The 18,078-nt window shown below is 41.6% G+C and overlaps 1 protein-coding gene and 1 pseudogene across 2 annotated transcripts in view; one reads left to right on the top strand and one right to left on the bottom strand.

Moving 5' to 3' along the window:
* NTPCR (nucleoside-triphosphatase, cancer-related) overlaps window positions 1-18,078 on the top strand; it is a 46,891-nt gene that overhangs the window by 12,609 nt on the left and 16,204 nt on the right. Inside the window, exon 4 of one of the 2 annotated variants that reach the window (XM_003410897.4) lies at window positions 15,646-15,855. The exons of the other annotated variant lie outside the window; for it this stretch is intronic. Coding sequence (XP_003410945.1) covers window positions 15,646-15,855 — 210 coding nt within the window. The remainder of the gene's footprint in view (window positions 1-15,645; window positions 15,856-18,078) is intronic. 2 annotated transcript variants of the gene reach the window in all.
* LOC111750935 (calmodulin-1-like) lies at window positions 2,673-4,630 on the bottom strand (annotated as a pseudogene).

The raw sequence follows: 18,078 nt of genomic DNA on the forward strand, positions 1-18,078 counted from the left end.
TAAAACCTTTTATAAAAGAATATGGTATGTTAGTCTCCAATGCAAAACCAGAACCACCCCCACTGCCGTCGAGTTGATCCTACTCATAGAGACTCTATAGGACAAGGTAGAACTGCTCTGTAGGGTTTCCAAGATTGTGTTTACCGAATCAGACTGCCACATCTTGCTCCCATGGAGCCACTGCTGGTTTTGAACCACCGACCTTTCGGTTAGCAGCCAAGCATTTTAACCACTGTGCCACCAGGGCTCCCCTCTAATGCCAGGGATATGTGAAAAACCACAGACTCTGACAATAAATTAAGAAATATCTAGTAAGCACCTGAGATTATGGGTGAAAAATATTTTGAATTGTTTTTTTAAACTTATGAGAAATAGAAGAAAAATAATTCTTCATTTGGGCTAGCAGGGATAGTGAGAATGTGGCTTGGTCCTGAGAAGCAGCTTGGAGCTGAGGAAAGGCCCCAAAGGAGGGGATTCAGGCAAAGTACTTCACTTTGCTGTGATGTTGTTATTTATTTCCTGACAGAGAGCACTTTAAAATGCAAGGCACTTGACGTGGCTGAAGTTTCTGACTAAAGTGTAGGCCTAACTCCATCTTAGCTTAAGAGACTCCAGTTTATATTTTTAAATACAGCTTCTGTCATGCACTGCACGCTGTCACTTCTGTAAGTATTTCCACCATATTCCTTGACCTAGAAACAAGTTCTGCAGGAGAATGTGGTTTTTCATGGTTAGAAATGGCCGACATTAAGAGCAGCTTGTACAGGTGTTAACATGTGATTCTAGCGGTTAAGCTGATTCTCAGAAGATGCCCCCTTCGCTCCCTCTCAAGAAATGTTCTTATAACCCCGTATGTTTTCATAGCTATGTATTACCTACTCGTAAAGTTCTATTTTTTAAGTCTATGATTTTTCTAGAACTGCCTAGCCACCAACCCCACCTGCATACCCCCCTAAACCTTGTAAGCAACCTAGTCTATTTGCAGTTTTTGCCTTTCTAAGCCTTTGAAAGTGAACAGCTCACTGGAGCACCCTGCAGAGCCTTTTTGCTGTGTATTTCCTCAGCGAGCTATAAAACTCTCTCTCCGCATAAACCTCTCTTGTTTAATCTTCAACGGAGTCAAGAGTTTTTCTTTAAAGAAGTACAAAGAGATTTCTCTTTAACAAATTGGCGACCATGAAGGAGGTGAGGTGTACTGCCTGCAGCTTACCCCCAGGGTTTTGAGGACTCAGACATCATGCCAGCTGGGTTGTTTGGACACTTCATTTTCACAGAGCTCTTGGGAGTTGCCTCCAGGTAAAAACCCTCTTGGATTTGAACATCCGCCCTGGCCGTGTTGAAGTTCTTCTAGATTTTTTCTTTCGCGTTCTCTCCTGTCCTATTTTCTCTGATGCCCTGTTGAATTTAATTTGGTTCTAAGATGGTGTGAACATCTTTGAATTTGGTTCTAGGGTGAAAACTGTGGTTCACTGTGAGTTAGAATTGACTTGACAGTAACGGGTTTGGGTTTTTTTTTTTTTTTTGGGAGGGGGATCTTTTAAACCCTCTAAGTTAACCCTTCTATACAGTAAATTAGGAAAATGAGGCTCCAAAGTCAAATAGCCTTAGTAAAATACATATCTTAATGGATCTTTAGAAGCTTGAAAAAGACAAAAAGAAAATAAAGTAACCAAAAAATGGCTTCTAAGCATGAAAGCATTTCCAAATTATTTAGACTACTGAAGGAAATGCAATGCCAGGCAACTACTCCTGCTCCCTTGCCCTCCTGTCCTTTGGACAACACCCCGACTGAGCTTCCTTTCTTCCCTAAAGAATCAAAAGAAGAACAATTAAATAAGCCTGTTACTGCTGCTTTTCCTGAAATACCTTTTAAGGTTAAACCTCCTGGGATACCCAGGGGACTCCCTAAACTACAACAGCTGCAGTCTCCTAATCAAAATGAAAAAACAAAACCTTCCACCTGTAGGCCCTGCACTCACTGTTATTGTAAGGCACCTGACATTTCAAAGAGGAATGCCTTAAGCTAAAATATAAATTTGGTCTTTTACCACTTGCTGAGGAGTCACAGGCGAAGAATATTGAATATACCATGGACTGCCAGAAGAATGAATAAATCTATCTTGGAGGAAGTACGGCCAGAATGTTCCTTAGAAGTGAGGATGGCGAGACTTTGTTTTGGATACGTTGGACATCTTATCAGGAGGGACCAGTCCCTGGAAAACGACATCACGCTTGGTAAAGTAGAGGGTTTGCAAAAGAGAGGAGGACCCTCAACGAGATGAATTGACAGTGGCCGCAACAATGGGTAGCAATGATTCTGAGGATGGCGCAGGACTGGGCACTGTTTTGTTCTGTTGTACGTAGGGTTGCTATGACATGGAACCTACTCAGCAGCATCTGTCAACAACAAGGGGCCACATAAAACAGCCTGACTCAGCTCAAAGCATGTAACAGGGACTTTTCCTATGGTGGCACTTAACTCACAAGGATAAGATGTACCTTTTTCAAGTTTTCTGTCTTGTTTTGCCAGTCTTCTGCATAGTTAAAACTTAGCTCTTAAAAATAAAAAAAGGGAATTGTAGCTAAATACTTGTATAGGTTGAGAAAAATTAGAAATTAGTATTTGTTTTCAGAGTTTTTCATAAAAAGATATCAGAAAAAATAGTAACCCCCAAATGTTCCAAGCAGTTGTTATAGTTTGTAGCATATGCCCAAAGTTTTGCTTGACGTCTTAATGTATGTTTTTTTTCTGTTTCTTTTTAATGTCTAAATTTTTGTCTTAATGTCAGAAAGCCATGACTGGCAGTCACTAGTTTTTTTCCCTCTCACGAAGCGGTCTTTTAAGTCTTAGTTTTTTTCTTTTTCAGGGAAATCTGGTTTTTATTCCTGGTTTTATAATGTAGGCTTTTAGCAACTACTGTGATAAAATTTTAGTATAAGTTAATCTATCTGAAAGTGCACCTAAAGAAGGATGGATTGTTTAAATAACAAGGCCTTAAAATGAAACAAATTATTCTAGATTGCTTCTCTAAAGGATCCTATAAAGCACACAAAGACAGGATTATAAAAATACAATTTCTTACCTCTGGGTGGTATTATTAAGTTAGATCATGATATTTTTTTCAAAGAATTTATTCTGATTGGTTTCATGACAAATAAGCATTTATATAAATTAAATAGTCCTAGTATTCCTAGAAATTAACAAAAATAAATTTGTTCTGACAAAGATATATTTTTGTCAACCTTGAAAGGAAAACATTTCTAAGTAGCAAAACCTTAAAAGCAAAACCTTTCTAAGTAACTTAAGCTGGATATTATATAAAATGTATTTGTTTAAAGAAAGACTAAAATTTAGTCGTCTTCTCATTAAAATTTATTAATGAGAAGAAGACTAAACTGCTTACCAAGAAAATAAGATAAATAATATAGATAGCAATAAAATTTAAAATAAGAAAAATGGCCAGAAATCACCAACATAAAAACCCTAATAATTGGTTTAACTTTTTCAGTTGGTTACCCAGCAGCATCAAATCTTGGGTAAATTTTCTTATAAAAACTGGGCTAGTTATAGTCATTTTGTTTTCGTTTTCTTTCACCTAGTCAAGTATTTCTTTCCTTGCATTACCCAGTTCTGTACTCAAACATTCACCCCTACTTGTAGACAATGTGCCATGTACTTCGTAGAAATTATCCAAACCTCTACCTAACTGCGTAAAACCCTGGTTTTAGAAGAGTTAGACTTCATAATTTAGTTAAAAGCCCTCTTGCCCTGTCAAGTTTTTCCTTCTACTCTACACATGTCTTCACCTGAAAGAATCACAGAAGCAGAGGCCCAATTTATACCATGCCAGAGATGGCCCTTTAAAGATCTTAAAGCCTACCTTAAACCAGTGGGTGTCTAAAACCAACAAAAGCCCTTGCAGAATATGAGTTACTCTTTTGTAGATGACATGAGACCTGCTTGTCCTAAAGATGAGACTCCACACATAGCAAGGTGAAGAATTAGTAAGTCTGTGCAGGAGAAGGTACTCTTATGATAGTGATCAGTGAATTCCCATAGAAATTCTTTTTTTTGTTTATTTTGAATGAATTTATGCATTTTTTTCTTTTTGTGCAAGAGGTAAGTAAAAGATCCAATTTAATTCTTATAGAGGGGGAGATAACTAGGTCTTCTAGATTCTACAAAGAGGGGTTGAAACTAGGTCATCATTTTGCAGTCATCATCTGTACAAATTCTTCATAGTTGACTTGTTCATTGTCGTCAATGTCTGCCTCTCTGATCATTTCATCTACTTTTTCATCTGTTAGTTTTTCTCCTCTAAGCTTGCCATGATGTGACGTATTTCTGGCACACTGATATAACCTGGTCATCCTTTTAAAAGTATTGTCTGTGTCTTTCATTTTTCTAGCTATCATAGTAAAAAATTCTGAGAAATCAGTGGTGCCATTGACTATCAGTATCCACTTCGTTGATCATATCCTGTAATTCACTTCCTGTTGAGTTCTGACCCAGTGATCTCACGATAGTTGCAAGTTCTTTTGTTGTGATGGTGCTGTCACCATTTTTATTGAATAGGGAGAAAGTCTCTTTGAATTTAGCAGTCTGGTTTTTGGTCAGCTGATCAGCCATGATGCATGCAAAGAGCGGAAGTGCAGAGGGAGCAAAGGTGGCTGCACCAGCACAGGGGCTATGACAGCAGGGGTACCTTTGCTGCTTCTGCAGTGGCCACTGCTGCTGCTGCGAAACACAACAGGTGTGGTGTGCGCTATGTCACCACTGCCTGCGCTGCTGCTGACTGTAACAGTGCAGCATCCACGAGACTTCCAGCACCATTGCCACCATGGAAGTTCTTGTTTGGGGGAGGGGGTAACAAAGAGCACTTTAAAATTCAAGCCACTTGACACAGCTGAAGTTTCTGACTAAAGTGTAGGCCTAATACCATCTTAGCTTAAGAGACTTTGTTTCTTATTTTTAAATACAGCTTCTGTAATACAGTGCACCCTGTCACTTCTATAATTGTTTCCGTTGTACTCCTTGACATAGAAACAAGTAAGTTCTGCAGAAGAATGTGGTTTTGTTATGGTTAGAAATGGCTGATGTTAAGAGCAGCTTGTATAGGTGTTAGACATGGGACTCTGGTGATTAAGCCAATGCTCAGAAGATGCTTTTGGGAAGCAGATTGCCAGCCCTTTCTTCCAAGGTGCTTCTTTGTGGACTTGAACTTCCAACATTTTGGCTAGCAGCCAAGCGTGTTACCTGTTTGCACCACACAGAGACTCCTCTAGTACTAATAGTTAACAGTTATTGAGTGCAAACTATGTGCCGGGCACTAGCTCATTTTAGTCCTCAATAATATCCCTATTTTACAGATGAAGAAACTGAGGCTTAAAGTAGTAGAAAGTAACTTGCCCAGGGACCCACAGCTTGTAAGTGGTAGAGCTGGCATGAACTATAGGATCAAGACTCTGTTGTCCATTAAAAAATACTGTATGGAGTATATAAGTTATTTTGTTTTAAAGGATATCTTAAATTTCAGATGATCTTCATTCTGCACAGCCAAAACAGTGGTATCTTCTTCTCTCTCCTTCCATTGTTTCCTTTAAAAAATTTCTTGGTAAGGGTATTCATAGGTGTTTTCTGCTTTCTGATGCTACTATTCTTAGCATTGTTTTCTTTAGTTATCTGATGATCAAGGCTGAGAGAGTAAGGTTGGCTTTTGTCGCAATGTCCTTTTTTTTTTTTTTTTAATTTTTATTGTGCTTTAAGTGGAAGTTTACAAATCAAGCCAGTCTCTCATGCAAAAACTTACATACACCTTGCTACATACTCGTAGTTGCTCTCCCCCTAATGAGACAGCGTATTCCTTCCCTCCATTCTCTCTTTTCATGTCCACTCAGCCAGCTTCTGACCTCCTCAGCCCTCTCATCTCCCCTCCAGATAGGAGATGCCCACATAGTCTCATGTGTCTACTTGATCCAAGAAGCTCACTCTTCACCAGTATCATTTTCTATCCCATAGTCCAGTCCAATCCCTGTCTGAAGAGTTGGCTTTGAGAATGGTTCCTGTATTGGGCTAACAGAAGGTCTGGGGACCATGACCTCCGGAGTCCTTCTAGTTTCAGTCAGACCATTAAGTCTGGTCTTTTTATGAGAATTTGGGGTCTGCATCCCACTGCTCTCCTGCTCCCTTAAGGGTTCTCTGTTGTGTTCCCTGTCAGGGCAGTTATTGCTTCTAGCCAGATACCATCTAGTTGTTCTGGTCTCAGGCTGATGTAGCCTCTGGTTTATGTGGCCCTTTCTGTCTCTTGGGCTCATAATTACCTTGTGTCTTTGGTGTGCAGTGTTCTTTTTGATAGCCACATTAAATGCTTTATTAGAATTTGGCTCAATGTAAAATTTAACATTTTGTTCATTGTCAGTCTCTTTTGCTTATACAAGAAAGTAACAATAGATAATGAGGTTTTCAGGAGCAAAGAATATCTACTCAAAGCCCTGCTTTCCATGTTGAAGTGCCATTATTTACAAAGATCCATGCAAGGGATAGTAAGCTAGCATCGGAAGACCCAGCGACTATCAACATAATGCAAACCTTACATTTCCCTGTTTTGATTAAACTAAGGCTTTCAAAATATATTTGTTTTTGAGAGCAGGATCAGCTTTTGAAACAGACTGCTGCAGATCTTAGAAACTTCATTTGAAGGTGAGAGGACTCCTATCTAGGGAAAGGTTATTTTCTTAATGCTTGACCTAGCAGGGCTGCTTAGTGTTTCAGACCAGTGGGCTTTAGAAAGAATTTAGACAAATCAGGTTCTAGTCTGGAGACGTTTTTGAATGGTTGAGAAGAGCTGAAACATCCTTTTAGAATCTCCTTCATTGTTGTCAGCAAAAGTGGCATTTACTTCTTTGTTCCTCCTCACTTTCTATCTCTGTGTCTCATAATCACACATATGTATTGCAAGACGAGCCAGGGAAGTTAAAAACTGGTGCAAACATAAGAATTTTAAACTTGTTAGTAAAAACATTTCTGCAATGAATCAAAATAGAAAAATGAACTGAAATCTCAGTGTGAGGTTGGCTTTGCAGTTCATTTTGTAAGGTTTGTCATGGCAGCCCATGCTGGTAGTCTCCATAATCTCTACTGATCAGGGTCTGCCCTTTCATTATGTTGACTTGCTGGCCATGGTGAGGTTCTGCTGATTCCACTGATGGGCAGGATTTTGCCCTGGGGCATGATACCTTTGGGTCCCTGGGTGGTGTGAACGGTTAATGCTGTTGGCTGCTCACTGAAACATTGGAGGTTCAAGTCCACCCAGAGGTGTCTCAGAAGAAATGCTTGGCCATCTAGTTTAGAAAAACCAGCCGTTAACAACCCTATGGAGCACAGTTCTACTTTCACACACATGGGGTTGCCATGAGTTGAAGCCAATTCCGTGACAACTAAAAAAACAGATCACACAATTCTTCTCACAGCCCACTCCCGTGCTCCTTAAGGGGGGTGGGGCTGAGTCTGCCTTTTTTCTTTTATTCGCCCTGCTGCCCTGTTTTCAGTACTTCCTTTTTGAGCTCTCCACTCTCACCTCCCATACACATGGGTCTACAGCACCACATTCCTTTAGAAGGAGGTTCACACATGATGAATTGGTTGTTTTCTTGAATCTCGTATGGAGAAAGTGTATATGTGGGGTTTTGTTTTGTACCGATTCTAATTTTTTGAAACTTTATTTGGATATAATTTTAAATTTAGTGAAAATTACAAGACTAAGAACTCTGCAAGCCTGTATACCCTTTATCCAGGATCGCTTTTTTTTTTTTTTTTTTAACATTTTAGCTCATTTGCTTGTTGTTTGCTCACTGTTCCCTCCCATGTGTGTGTTTGTGTATATGTATATGTTTGTGTAAATATATAATTTTTAAGAACCTTTTGAAAGTACGGAAACCCTGGTGGCATAGTGGTTAAGTGCTACTGCTGCTAACTAAAGGGTCGGCAGTTCAGATCCACCAGGCGCTCCTTGGAAACTCAGTGGGGCAGTTCTACTCTGTCCTGTAGGGTCACTATGAATTGGAATCGACCCGACGGCAACGGTTTGGTTTTTTGGTTTTTGAAAGTATGTTGCAATCATCAGACTACTCCTAAGTCTTTTAGTACATTTTTCCTGAGAACAAGGATATCCTCTTGCATAATCAGTTCAGTTATCAACCTTAATAAATCTAGCACTGATAAAATAATCTACCATCCCTATTCCAGTTTTGTCAATTGAGTTGATAAATGTTCTTTGTAGAATTTCTTTTTCCTCCAGTTCACATTCCAGTCCAGGGTCAAGTATTGCATGAGTTGTCATACCTCCATAACCAAAACCAAACCCATTGCCATTGAGACAATTCCAACTCATAGCAACCCTGTAGGACAGAGTAGGACCACCCTATAGGGTTTCCAAAGAGTGGCTGGTGAATTAGAGCTGCTGACCTTAACCGCTGTGCTACCAGGGCTCCAGCCACCTTTAATCTGGAATACTTTTCATAGTCATTTTTTTGTCTTTTATGATATTGACATTTTTTAAGACTACGGTTTCCCTCCTCCGTTTGTTCATAAAACATTCATCTTTTGGGGTTTCCTAATGTTTCCTTGTGATTAGATTTAGGTCGTGTCCTGATTGGAGCACTATATAAGTGATGTTGTATCCTTCTCAGGTATCTCTTCTGCAGGCATGTGACGTCCATGTACCCCTCCTTGGTGGTATTAATTTTGATTACTCAATCAAGGAATTGTATAGTTTTTCTACTGTATAATTACTATTTTTTTCCTTTGAAACTAATAAGCAGTGAATGGGGAGACATTTTAAGACTATACACCTATCCTCCTCATCAAAATTTCCTTTGGCTAATTCCATCTAAACTTATGAGATCATCTTAAGATAAAAATAATTTTCTCTTGAGGTTCCAGCTGGCAGGCAGATTTAACTACTCTCTTCTGAAATACTTTCTATAGCAAGGTGAGCAGTAATTAACAAACATAAAATTACTGTACATCTGAAAGCTAAACTAAAAAAAAGCCATAATGGTTGATTTTTCTCAATCTAACTTGTACTTCTATAACAATCAACTTTATCTCCTCCAGGTACTTCCTAATAACAAGATACCAGGTATCAAAGATACTGAACTTTTATCAAAAGTTTAAACATTGATTAAAATGTTTACTAAGCAAGTGAATTAAAAAAAAAATAGTTAATATAAGCACTGTCAGCCGCTAATGAAGTGGCAGGAATTAGTAGATACTGGGGTTCATGGGCACATCTGCTGTGTGCAGAGGGGTGTGCTCCTGGGCAGAAGCAAAGATCACTTCACCTCCAGGTTGAATCTGTCAAATAAATTGGGCCATTATTGATTCATACCTGGTAAAATGATGTAGGTGATATTGTTTTGAGACCCAAAATATGTAGTTCTGTCTGAGTAAATGGAAGTAATAAAGTATGACTACTCAAAAAAAAAAAAGGGGGTTTTGTGGCTTTGCCTCTGTAAGCCCCTAGAAACTAGAGCTCTGTTCCTTATCACTGGAGAGAAAGAAAAGGCAGTTTCTTCATGGTTAGATGGATTTCTTTTTTTTAACATGATCATTTTTATTCTCTCAGCCCCAAACCAATTGCTGTTGAGTTGAATCCAACTCATGGTGACCCCATGTGTATCAGGGTAGAAATGTGCCCCACAGGGTTTTTTTTTTTTTTTATCTTGTCCAAGATGGATTTGTTAGGCACAGTTATTTCCATATTTCATGTGCAGGTGGGTATGCAAATGTGAACACTGGGTATGGAAGAGGGCTTTAGAATCAGATGACCCTGGGTTTGACACTTCGCCCTCTCACTTGTGAGCTGTAGCACTTTGGGTAAAGTCACTTAACGCCTGAGGTTCATGTCCTCATATATGAAACAGATGCTATGTACAGAAACAGACCAGTTGCTTCTGATTCACGGCAACCCCATGTTTGTCAGGATAGAACTGCTGCATAGGGTTTCCATGGCTGTGATTTTTTGGAAGTAGATTGCTAGTCCTTTCTTCTGAGGGACCTCTGGGTGGGCTTGAATTGCCAGCCTTTCAGTTGGGAGTCCAACGCTTAACTGTTGGTGCCATCCAGGGACTCACTGGAGTCTCTAAATATAGGGATATTTCTTACTAGTTTTCTTGAGACGTTGAGTGAAGTGATGGGCAGGCAGTACCTTGGGAGGAACCTCACTCCAGCAGTTTCGTTTGTGTTTGCTGGGGAACCGGGGGCTGGAGCAGGGCCATTAGTCTGTCAGGGAGTCCCTTTAGCCCAATGTCCAGGCTGGTTCAGAGCCCTGGATCCCACTGGGCTATCAGCCAGTAGACGCCGTTTCAATCTCAGGATAGCTCTGGTAGCTTAGAAAATGGCCAGGGTGCACTGCCAGTGCAGTTAAGATGAGGTGGTCGTGTTGGGCGATGCCTGTGAGCCCCAGCGAGGCGGTTTAGGACATCCAGGAGGACTGCAGGACCAGTTGGCCTGAGCCCAGGTGGGGGTGCAGAGCTGCTGATGGGGGCTGTTTCCATCCGAGTGTGCCTAAGTGGGGAAGGGTTGGGCTCAGAGACGCGTCACACAGTCTAGACGTTTTGTCCTAGCTTGTCAGCATGTGATTTTATTCCCTGGGGACACATGATTGACATGCCACCAGATTGCTAAAATATTCTGCAACCTTAAGGCATGGAGTAAACAACATAAAAGTCTGATATAGCCTTGCATTTTTAGCTAATAACGTAAGTGGGGTAAGGGATTTGGGGCTTGCTAGGCAGGGGCTGTTTTTATCACCATTTGCCCAAACAGGCCAGGCCTTGCTGGCTCCCCAGACCTATTTTGGGGAAGACTGCAGTTCTGCTGCCTAACTTCTGGCAGACATCCCTTTGTTCCTTCGCGTGACTTTTGATACTTGCTATCCCAGGTGGATGGACTCAGAAGCCAGTCGATATGTCTGATAATAAAAAATTTTTTTTAAACCATAATACCACTAAAAGTATTGATCATGGAAATAATTCAGAATGAAGCAAATATTTTGGTTATATGAAACTGCATATTTTGTCAACATTTTCCTTGTATTCCTAAGTGCATGTAAAGACTAAAGAAAGGACCAAACACATTGTACTATTTTCCAGTCTCTGGTGTAACTGGTATAAAATAGTTTGTTGTCATTCCAAATCAATTTAATCTTTCCAGAAAGCAAACTGGCTGAGTGCAACCAGAGCTATAAAATTATTCATAGCGTCTCTCACTCCTGGCTGGTCAATTTTAGGACCCTACCCTAAACAAATACCTTCTTTCTCAGAACAGGAGAGCTAAAAATGTAGTTAGCGTGAAGTTTATCTCACTCTTTGTGACAGTGAAAATTTATAATCAGCTGAAATGTAAGCCTAACACAGGGGCATGGCCAGGAATGCCGAGGTAACAAAAAGACCAACAGTACAGCCCTCAGAGAATGACACGAACTCGTGTTGTTATTTAGGGAGGGGACGTGCCAGGGCAAGAGGGCAGCACACGCACAGTGACCACGGTGGCGCGACGAAAAGCCCCCGCCCCCCCAACCTGGCTCTTCACAATTCCTCCCAGAGCTTGTCCTTAACTCTCTCCATATCTGGAGACAGGAGAGCTGGGGCGGGAGCCTCCATGGTCTTCAAACCTGGACCTCTCTGCCTTTATCAGCTTGGAGGAGAACTTGGGACTGAATTTGTTGCTTGAATTTGTACAGAAGTAAAGCAGTTTTGAATGTAATAGTGGTTCCTATTTTGAGTGTATGTTCACGTGTTACTTAGAAAACAAGCTGGGCATTTATAGGGTTGTGAGTGGCTTGGCACACTCAACTCTCAGTTGAGTGTGAATAACTTCCATTTTTCATTAAAAACCTCAGACTGGTTTTTGAGATTCCTTTTGTTCCTAGATAATAATGAGTCCCTGATACTGAGCAGCATGAGGATTTTACGTAAGCTAAGGTTTTAAAGTGAACATTTGCATTTGGTGGAAAATAACACATGCATGGGTATCCAGTATTTTTGCTAAGTATATGGAGTTCAGATAATATAGGTGAGCTGCCATGTGAGAGCTTTGGGGAATTGCAGAAAAGGCAGTGGTGTTGAGCCCTGGGCTTCATCCTCCATGTGTGTATTAATGGGCATACCCACATGTGTGTGACCACCCACACATAGACACTCATGTGAATACAGGTCCACGTGCACACACATCCTTTCATACTGTTTTTTGTTGTTTGAATTGGCTGCTTTCAACACCGTCGTTGTGATATGCTTGGAGAGTTCTGTTTAGCTTTTAGATGATAGCTTCCGGAATGACGACATCGACAATTAGTTATAGTCTCTTGAGGCAGCAGAATGTCCCACATGCTCCTTGATAAGAGTCATATCAGTTGGAGTGGCTTGCTTCCCAGAAGATAGAAACCTGCTGTGGGATACCCACAAAAGGGGGGCTGATAGCTTTTTTGTTTCTCCGTAATTTGGCATTCATTTTGAGGAAAAAACCTGGAATAAATAGGGAATTATTCCATAGACACTCTCCTTCCCTGCCCCACCCTGATAGAAGGTAGCATTATCTGCTTCAACTTCCCATTCTCAATTTTGCAGCATCATTAATTCCATGGAAAAGACAAAGATGAGTAAAACCTTGTCCCTGCTGCTAAGAGGAATAGACAAGAGAGGCAAGATACACAGACAGGTAGATGAAATTTAAGTTAAAAATTAAAGTACACCAGAAACTGAAGTTTGGGAGATCACTCTTAGATAATTACAGTGGACTCCTTCCTGGCCTTTCTGATAATAAAATTGGTAGGAAAATATTATATATGTATGTATATATATATACACACACTAAGTGTATATATATACACGTATGTGCATATTATATATAATATTATATATTATATATACATAATGGTATATATACCATTTCCTTAATAGTCTGAAATACACTGTTGTAATGTGACCCTCCAATCACTGGCCCAGTTTAGACCCCACAATAGCAAATTGTCTACTCCAAGAGATTTCTAACTTGTCTTCCTGACTCCACACAGATAGCAGTCTTTCTAGCATAACTTGTGATTCTGCCATGCTTAAAATCTCTCACCTGTTGGATAAAATCACCATCCCCCTGCCTGCCAGCCCCCTCAGACTCATCTGTCACTGGCTACCACAAACACCCCACCACCAACCATACCGTACCTTAGTTTTGATATTTGGAATTTGAGCAAAATATAGCTTAACTCAGACATATATTCTGGGAATACACTGATGTCATTGTAAGGAGCCCTGGTGGTGCAGTGGTTAAGTGCTCGGCTGCTAACCCACAGTTTGGCAGTTCGAACCTACCGGCTGCCCCATGGGAGGAAGATGTGGCAGTCTGCTTCCGTAAAGATTACACCCTTGGAAACCCTGTGGGGCAGTTCTGCTCTGCCCTTTAGGGTTGCTATGTGTCAGAGTCAACTTGAGTGGGTTTGGTTTTTTTTGGCTTTGGTAAGAACTGTTGTGTACAGTACTTTGTAAATCAGCTTTACATACAATTTTCAAAATAATCATTATGGACAAAAATATAAAATGTATTTGTCATTCAGCAGTCATCAAAGTGCTTATTATGTGTTCTATTGTGTTCCTCCTATGGAAGGATCAAACAAAGTCATAGTAGCTTTCTCTTGGAATACTTCTCTCGAGAGAGAGCATGTGCATTAGTTGTCTGTTGCTGTGTAACAAATTACCCCAAAGCTTATTAGCAACATAAAAACAACAAACATTTGTTCTTTCCCACAGTTTCTGAGGGTCAGGAATCCAGGTATAGCTTGGCTGGGCGGTTCTGGCTCACGGTCTGTCCTGAGGCTGCGGTCAAGTTGTTGACTGTGGCGTGATCATCTGAAGGCTTGACTGGGAAGGACCCACCTCCAGCCTCACTCATGTAGTTGTTGGAGACCTCAGTTCCTCACTGCATGGGCCTCTCCATAGACCACCTGACTGTCTTCACAACATGGCATTTCTCTTTTCCTAGAGCAAGTGATCCGAGAGAGAAAAAGAGTCTAAGGCAGAACTGGCAGTCTTTGGTAACCTAATCTCAGAATTGACATTCTGCCATATTCTTTTGTTGGTCACATAGACCTTGTGGGAGGGGACCACACAAGGGTGTGAATCCCAGGCTCCCAGATCATTAAGATTCTATGGAGGCTAGCTGCTACACCTGTTCTGGGTGGGTTTTTTAAGAAAGAAGGGAATGAATTTGTACAAAGTCATTAGAAAGTGAATCTGAGATCTAATGGGCCTAATCCTCACTATTTTTTTTTAATCAAGACACCTTTCCTTCCAGTTTTCACTTTTTTCCACAAACCCTCATAGCCCAGATTATGAAATATACAGGCATCTGCCTGCAGCAGTTATCTCCTGCCCAACCAAGAATATCATAAGACTCCAACTTGAAAGAAGAGAGGCCAATATTATTATTAAGGGCATCCAGGCTTGCTGTCTCATTTCTTTTAAACCTGAAGCATTTGCTTCCCCATTTATTTTCTTGGTGTATATAAATATAACACTTGGTTATTATTGGCACCGTTCTATAGGAGTAAAAATTGCCAGAGAAACTCAGTGGCTCAGGGTGCACCTTGAGGATCAGCATGAATTCAATTCCCAAAATGTGGAGATTGATCCAGTCCTCACATTCCCACTTCTCCATTGTCATCATGCCCCCTGCAGCTTGCGCACTCTCTCTCCCTCTGGCCCGAGCCACCTGGGGGCAAGGTCAGAACAGACAAATTAAAAGGACAAAAGGACACCATCCTTCAGGCTCCCAAATAGGCAGATTCCAGTTATAGGTTGGGGAAGTCCACACAACGCTCCAGCCTTCTGACCTGCTAGCCACGATTTGGGCTGATTTCTCAGTACCCCTACAGGATGCTCGGGAGTCCACACAACATCCTTACTGTTTTACCTGCTGGCTTTGGGCTTGATAATTCACTGGAATGACTCAGCAGAATTCATGGAAAGTTTACCGTACTTATGATTACAGATTTATTATACCCAAAAAGGTTACACATAGAGATACATAGGGTGAGGTCTGACAGGGTTCCCAGCGCAGAGCTTCCATATCCCAGGGGACATGCTAACCTTCTAGAGCAGGTGTTCTTGCCAACAGGAAGCCTTCTGAGCCTTAGTGTTCTGGGCTTTTGTGGACCAGTCCTGCACGATAGGTTAAATCATGCCTCCTGAGGCTAGTTTGTATCAGCTACCCAAGTGAGTCTTTTTTGGCCTGGCCAGCCCCCCAGTACAGATTCTCAGGTATGGCCCGGAAGTCTTCGACAAAGGCACCCCAGTTATTCCAAAGGTTATTTCTCCAGAGCCAGGGACAAAGGCCACTTATTTAGGGTAAGACTAGGTTCTTTACCCGACATGAGGAATTTAATTTCCCAGGTGTTACATCTTTAAGGAAGCCTTTCTAGATTAGTTCATCAGTTAACTGCTCCACGTGGCTGTGAGAATGGTCTCTTGACTTCCAAAGAGTTGTCAACTCACCCTGGCATGACTGTTGCATGGTGAGTAATGGCGGAGGGGCATCAGCCCCTTTTCTTACTGTGACTTTGGCGTCCAAATGAATGTCTTTCTTATTCTCAGGCAGATCTCAGCAGTGGCCCAGGGCAGAGAGTGTGCGTCATCGATGAAATTGGGAAAATGGAGCTGTTCAGCCAGACTTTTATCCAAGCTGTTCGTCAGACACTGTCCACTCCAGGGACCATAGTCCTCGGCACAATACCCGTCCCTAAAGGAAAACCACTGGCCCTTGTGGAAGAAATAAGAAACAGAAGTGACATCAAGGTGTTCAGTGTGAGTACAGCCAGTCCTCCATATGTGTGAAAGCGGTGCAGAGAAGCTAAAATAGCAGATGGCTCGGATGAATCCTTGGCTTTGAGTGTCCATTGTTGTCCTTCTTAGGCTGGAGTGTAGGTGAATCTGACTTTCTAGGAATTCACAGCACTTAAATCAAGTAATACCTCTACTTGGTGAAAAACAAACTCACCTCTGGGGAGCTGCCTGCCCTGTCAGCTGCTCTGGCTACATTCTGCTTCTGCCTCTCCCTCCCTCTGGTCAGAACTGCCAGGAAACTGATGCTCTTGTTCTAAGCTTCTCTCTTCCAGGGCAATACATATTGGGGTCAGGTTCCAGGTATCAGGTTGGGATACAGAGGCATATATGTATTAGTTTCTTTTTTAAAGGTTTTCCCTTTTAAACTGACTCACTTCGGCTTATGACAGGAAGAGACTGTGGCTTGAAGCTCAGCTCCCAGATGCCGAGGGTCAAGACTTATGCCACAGACACTCTCCTTCCCCCCTCCACCCTACCAGTGGAGGGCAGCGTTAGCTGCTCCAGCCTTCCATTGCTCAGCTTTGGAGGATTGTTCAAGGCTAGCTCTGTCCAATGCACAGGAGTAGCACTGTCCAGTAGAACTTTAGCGATGACGGAAATGTGCCCTTTGCGCTCTCTAATACATTAACCACCAGCCACATGTGGTTAGTGAAATTTAAATTAATTAAAATTAAAAAAAAAACTGAAATTCAGTTTCTGAGTCACACTAGCCGTATTTCAGGTACTCGGTAGCACATGTGGTTGGTGTCTGCTGCACTGGGCGGAGCGGCTGTAGAGCCTAAACTCAAAATGAGGGCGGCAGAGCAGCAGTACAGCGTTACCTGGGAGCTCTTCAGGAGTTCACATGTGGGGTCTCCATCCTGACCTAATGAGTTGAACTCTCTGGGAGTTGGGCGCAGTAATCTGTTTTACCCAGCTCTCGGGTGGCTCGTAATGCTTCTGCAGTGTGAGAAGCACGGCTGTAGACTGCATGTGTAAAAGAGAGAGCAGTAATTCAAGCATATTAACCACCGGCTTCACGGAGCCAGCCACGAGGAATTCTTCTAGCTGTTGGCCCTTTACCTAAATACTTAACCTTTGTTTCCCCGTTCTCTCTCTGTATCCATCTCAGTTGGATATTGTTTTGCCCTGTTCCACCTTAATTTGTGTCATTGATAGCCATCCTCTTTGCTGAGCCCTGCTTATGCCCCTCACCCTTCATCCCCCAGTTTAAAGCTTACTGGCCCTGCAAGTGCAAGGGGACCAAGTCAGGCAGGCAGGGCCACTCCTATTATGGAAAATAGAGAGTGCACCCTAGCTACAAAGTATCAATGAGTGCCTCACATCATTGGTTAAAATGTCAACATGGCCAGGTGGCCTTAGTGGGGCATCTACTCTTTGTCTGCAAAGTATGCTGGGGTATGGAAAAACTTGGAAACTTAGAAAAATTTGTGCATTCCTTCATTTTCTCACTCATTTGGTAAATATTGATAGAGCATCTACAGTATGCTATGTCTTTTAAGTCTTCTAAGTTGTTCTCAGTTTTGGTGATACTGTGGTTGACCAAGTCCTTGTCTTCATAGAGCTTACATTCTAGCAGGACAGCTGAATAACAAAAATGTAAACAAACAGATGAGTCAATTTTAGATACTGATAAATGCAGTGAAGACAATAAATGAGAGCAGTGTGGTAGATTTGGGGGCAGGAGTTGCGGGGAGGATTCAGCATTAGATGGGGTAACCAGGGAAGGTCTCTTTAAGGAGACATGATTTCAGCTGAGATCCGAGAGCCATGTAAGAGTCACATTCTCAGTAACCTCCTTGCAAAGTCTCTGGGGCCTTTGTCCTTAGACTTTATGTTGCTTCTCTGTCTCTTACTTTTCACGACTTCCATGTTAGAGTTTTTGTTTGTGATCCTGTAGTTTCCGTGAAGATAAAGGCAATGAATAGTGAAAGATCATGAAACAAAATTAATTTTCAGGTCAGATAGCTTCTAAGTTGGAAGGCTGGAAAATCGCTGGTGTTAAACATCCAGGGACTGGCTATCTCTGCATACTAATCTAATCTAAAAGTCCTAAGGAGGGATTGAGGTGTGTTGACTGTTAGATTCAGAAATAAGCATTATATCTTAAAATAATACCACATTTTCTCCTCTCTCTAGGACAGGAGATTATTCTCAAGGCGAGGTAATCACTGCTTCTGATGA

The sequence above is a fragment of the Loxodonta africana genome, chromosome 25 (genome assembly GCF_030014295.1).
Source record: "Loxodonta africana isolate mLoxAfr1 chromosome 25, mLoxAfr1.hap2, whole genome shotgun sequence".
NCBI lineage: Eukaryota > Metazoa > Chordata > Mammalia > Proboscidea > Elephantidae > Loxodonta > Loxodonta africana.